The sequence below is a fragment of the Acanthisitta chloris genome, unplaced genomic scaffold (assembly GCF_000695815.1).
Source record: "Acanthisitta chloris isolate BGI_N310 unplaced genomic scaffold, ASM69581v1 scaffold39991, whole genome shotgun sequence".
In the NCBI taxonomy this organism is placed as follows: domain Eukaryota; kingdom Metazoa; phylum Chordata; class Aves; order Passeriformes; family Acanthisittidae; genus Acanthisitta; species Acanthisitta chloris.
The window spans coordinates 7,535-11,848 of record NW_008658432.1 but is presented as its reverse complement, the minus strand read 5'-3'; the positions used below and the strand labels follow the sequence as shown (position 1 = coordinate 11,848).

General features: G+C 55.6%; 1 protein-coding gene across 1 annotated transcript in view; it reads right to left on the bottom strand.

Moving 5' to 3' along the window:
* Nucleotides 1–4: 4 nt before the first annotated feature.
* Nucleotides 5–4,314, bottom strand: part of MVK (mevalonate kinase) — a gene marked incomplete at its 3' end in the record, with an annotated part of 11,838 nt that continues 7,528 nt past the window's right edge. Inside the window, exons 7-10 of the mRNA XM_009085086.1 lie at nt 3,710–3,800; nt 3,162–3,278; nt 411–564; nt 5–90 (exon numbers count right to left, since the gene is read on the bottom strand). Coding sequence (XP_009083334.1) covers nt 5–90; nt 411–564; nt 3,162–3,278; nt 3,710–3,800 — 448 coding nt within the window. The remainder of the gene's footprint in view (nt 91–410; nt 565–3,161; nt 3,279–3,709; nt 3,801–4,314) is intronic.

Below are 4,314 nucleotides of genomic sequence, written 5' to 3'. Positions count from 1 at the left end.
CCCCTGGGGCCCCAATCTTGGTCTCCCAGCATTCAAATCCATAGGCACATAAGTCTTGCTTGGCTGCTTCCACGGCCTGTGGGGAGGTGTCTGCCAAAAGAAAGGCAAGAGCAGCCAGTGAGAGTCAGCTTGGCCACGGCAGGGAGAGAGAAATGGGCCATGGCACATCCAAACACACAGCCCCTGGCACAAGACCACTGCCCTCGGGGTGTGACCCACATAAATGAGCCCTGAATCGCCCTACTCTGCTACCCACACTGCCAGGCAGCTCTGCCAGACACCCCCACACATCCTGGCATGGCTTCACACCCCACCACAGCCATACCAGGGCTGGCAGTGCCCCCTCTGCCCCCAAACCTGACCCCCCAGGGCTGTGTGGAACAGGGGGAGGATGCCCAGAGGTTACTGACCTGGTCTCAGCAGGGTGATGCCACAGCCACCCCCACCAGCCCCAGTCAGCTTGCTGTGCAGCCCATGGGATGCTGTCACCTGGCACAGCCTGTCCAGAGAGGGATGGCCAACTCCCAGCACGTTCAGGTGGTGTTGGTTTATGTCAAAGAACTCCTGAAAGCAACCACACAGAGATGAGACGAGCAGGAATTGAGACAGAGGCTCTTTACCACTGTGGCTCCCTCCCAGGGAGGTGCAGGGGAGCTGCTGTGCCTTCCCAGCCATCCCATTCCTGCAGGGAGTTCACCCACCAGCACCAGGCAGCAAGGTCAGGCCAGAGTGTGAGTTCTGAGCTGTTTGTCTGTCCCTGTGCCCCTCATGCCTTGCAGAGGGACAGGGGTACAACAGCTCCTGCAAGCTGCCAGCAGGTATTTATTCCAGAGCTCTCCAGTGCCTCCCAACTGCTCCTCCCCTCCCCTGTCCCTGTCCCTGGGAAGGGCACTGAGCCAGCACCTCTCACTCCTGGCTGTCACCCTGCCCTGCTCTGCAATCCATCCAGGGGATTTCTGGCACAGCCAAGGAGAGGGACACAGAGGTACTCCCTGTGTTTGCTCTGTGCAGCACTTCTCCCTGCCCATGGGCTGAGAGCCAAGGGGCTCTCAGCAGCACCACGCTGGGAATCTGGCACCCAGCTCAAGTGGGGTCAAGGGGGTCCTCTCCCCAGAGGAGAGCACAGGCCTCTCTCCCACATGCCCACCCTCCTGGCAGAGCATCCTGCCACACTGTCCCAGCCAGGCACAAACACACTGCTCCTGGAGAAAGCTGCTCCAGCAACGTCCAAATAGCTCAAGGGATGGACAACACCACGCAGAGCTGGGAGTTATAGCTCCTCTCCTCCCAGGACTACAGGTGAGGAGTTCAGGAGCAGAGGGAAGGCTTGGCCTGTGCTCAGAGCAAGCCTGGAGCAGGGCCAGGAGCACTGCAGGGTCCTCCCAGCTCATCAGCACTGGCAGGGGAGGGAAGTTGTTCTCAGCAGCACCAGTCTGACAACACAACTCCCATCACCTCCCCAGCATGTGGTGGCTGTTCCCAGAGGGTGGCACAAGCCAGGAGCCAGCCAAGGCAGGAGCAGTGCCTACCAGCAGCCCTGTGCTCCCTCCTCCAGCAAGTGGCACTGAGCTCTTCCCTGCATGTGGCTTGTCCCTGAGCAGTGGGAGCAGAGTGGCAGGTGTCAGTCACATCACCCTCCCTCAGCTCCACACAGCTCTCCTGCCAACACCACCCAGGAGGGGACAGTGCAGAACTAATCCTTCTCCCCCTGCAGAACATTTCTGTCCTGTGTTCTGTGGGGAGAGGAGGGAGGCAGTGGCATGCAGAGTCCATCCATCCCCAGGGCTGGGCTGGGCTGGGCACACGTCCATCCAGAGGCCTCTTTATATGCCTGAGTGAGGGCACAGCACTGTATGATGATCCCAGACACCTGTCATCTCCTGATCCAAAATCTGCCAGGAATTGGATGACAGCTTATGACACAGTAGACTAGTTCCATGGCTCGGAATACAATGCTGGCCAGACCTGCACAGCTCAGAGACAGCCCAAAATATATATTTATATAGAAATGCTGCATATAATCAGCTCTGTGAGCTCTTCAGGCACAAGACAAAACAACAGATTCAAGACAGGAAGCTGCTCACTGAGTGCTGCTTCCCAGGTGTTGGACACAAGGCTGTTTTGGCAGCTTCCATGTGAGGATCTCAAAGCACAACTGGAATTATGCCTCCTCTTCCCTGTCCTCAGTACTTCTAACAGCCTGAGGAATTAAGTTGAAGTTATGTGGAGTTGTGCTGTGAGCAGACCTCTCCCAGCTGATGCCAGCTCAGTCCACCCTGCTGGGTGCAGAATGCCACCACCCATTGGTGCCAAGGGAGCAGGACTTTGCCATGAATCCATCCCACAGGAATCCTCTCTCAGCTGCAGAGGGAACAACCAACCAGCAAGAGCAAGGACAAGCAGAGGTCCTCACAGCAGAGCCAAGGGGAGGGATCCAGATGCCAACAAGGAACTGCACTGCTGATACCAAATGGTTCCTGACGGTCCAAGTTGGCTCCCAGGGCTGGGCCAGGTTTGGCTCAGCTGGGACACAGCCACACAGCTCTGCCCCACGGCGCTGGGGATCAGTGGAACAGCACTCTCAGCACTTCTTCCACTCAGAAGCATGTTTCCCCCCCAGCAGCCTCTTCTCTGTGAGCAAAGCCAAGACAAACAGATCTCTGTATGCACCTCGTGCATCAATGTCAGGTCAGCTCTGGGCACAGCTCTGTCTGTGGCTCTCCAGAGCCAGGATGAGCACACAGCACTGGGAGCTGGCTCCTAACCAGTCCCTCCCAAACCAGTGGCTCTGGGTTCCCTCCAGCCTTGGCACTAACAGAGCAGTTGCTGCCCAAGCAGTGGCTGCCAGTTGAGTGCTGTGCCCATGGCACCGACTCTCACTCCACCTTTCCTAGCAAAGGGAAACAAACCCTCCAGAGCCACAGGTCCACAAAGGCCCAGACCCACTCCCTCCCTCCCCACACACAGCTGTGGAGAGGCAGCAGCAGCATGTTCTGGCTCCAGGAAGGGCATTAAGAGCAGCACACACAGCTCAGGGTTCGCTCGGAACTGAACATTTCCTGCCATCAAGTTTTTTTTCCCTCAGCCCTAATGTTCTTTAAATGACATTTTGATGTTCAACAGTAACAGTGTCTAAAAATACTGGTGAACAAGCCCCTTACCTCCAGCACAGGGTAATGCTCTGGTGATGGATTTGCAGGCATTGCTTCCAGAACACTTTGGCACTCCTGAGAAATGGCATCGATGGAGTCCAGCACTGGGTTCATTACTGCAGGGAACTGAGAGGGGGAAGGAGACACGTGAGACAACTGCTCACTGGCCTTCAGTGCCACTGGGATGAAACTGGCCCCAGTCTCTCTGAGCTGGGCAATTCCTCTCTCTCTTTGGGGCTGTTCATTCACAGAGCAGTACACTGCAGGGCAATGGGAAGCTGCTCCTGCTTGAGACAATGGAGGGAGAGGGGAACAGGCCAGAGGAAGGAACAGTTCTTTTGTGGCAAGCCCTGTTAATGCTGGAGGTTAATGCTGCCTGGTAAGGGGAGCTGAACCCCCATCCCCAGGCAGCTGGGCCTTACCTAGTAGACAGGAATGCAGTGACCACAGGAGGGACCTTCCCAAAGATCCCTGTGAGACCTGCAGTCCCACCTGAGGGTTCTCTCCCACCCTGCACCAGCAAACATCTCCATCCCCACAACCATGCAGTGCTGCACCTTCAGCATCTTCTCCTTGACACCAGCCACCAGGACCTTGGTGCTTCGAGGGACTTTGGTGTTGGTCAGCAGGATCCTCAGTGTTGGCACCCTGGAGGCAACAAGAGACAGACAATCCCAGACTGGTTTGGGTTGGAAAGGATCTTAAATCTCATCCTATTCCATGTTCCAGGGAACATCTCCTGGCTTCTTGCCTTCACAGTCCCGAAAGCTACAGCTCATTCTGCCTCAAAAGGCCTCTTTGAGCAAGACACCAAGATAAGGAGTTCCATTAGCTTCAGAAAAGTTAAGCAGGTGCCTCAGTGCTGGTTGAGTTCAGACTTGTTCCTCCTGGACACAAGGAGCAACTGGATGAGTGCTATAAATAGGCCTGTAATGTATTTACTGAAATCCGTGTTTTTCAAGGAAAATTCTCCCTTTGAAGCACTCTGCACGAGGGCAGCCAGCAGTGGCCATTAACTGCTAATAGAGCAATTTCATGCACTGTGAAAGATTTTAATGGAGTCAGATTATACCTCTCTGGCAGGAGGCAGAGGGAACACACAGGACCTGGATTCCTCTCTGCCAATGGGTTTTCCCACCACCAGGTAAGTACAAAGTTCCCT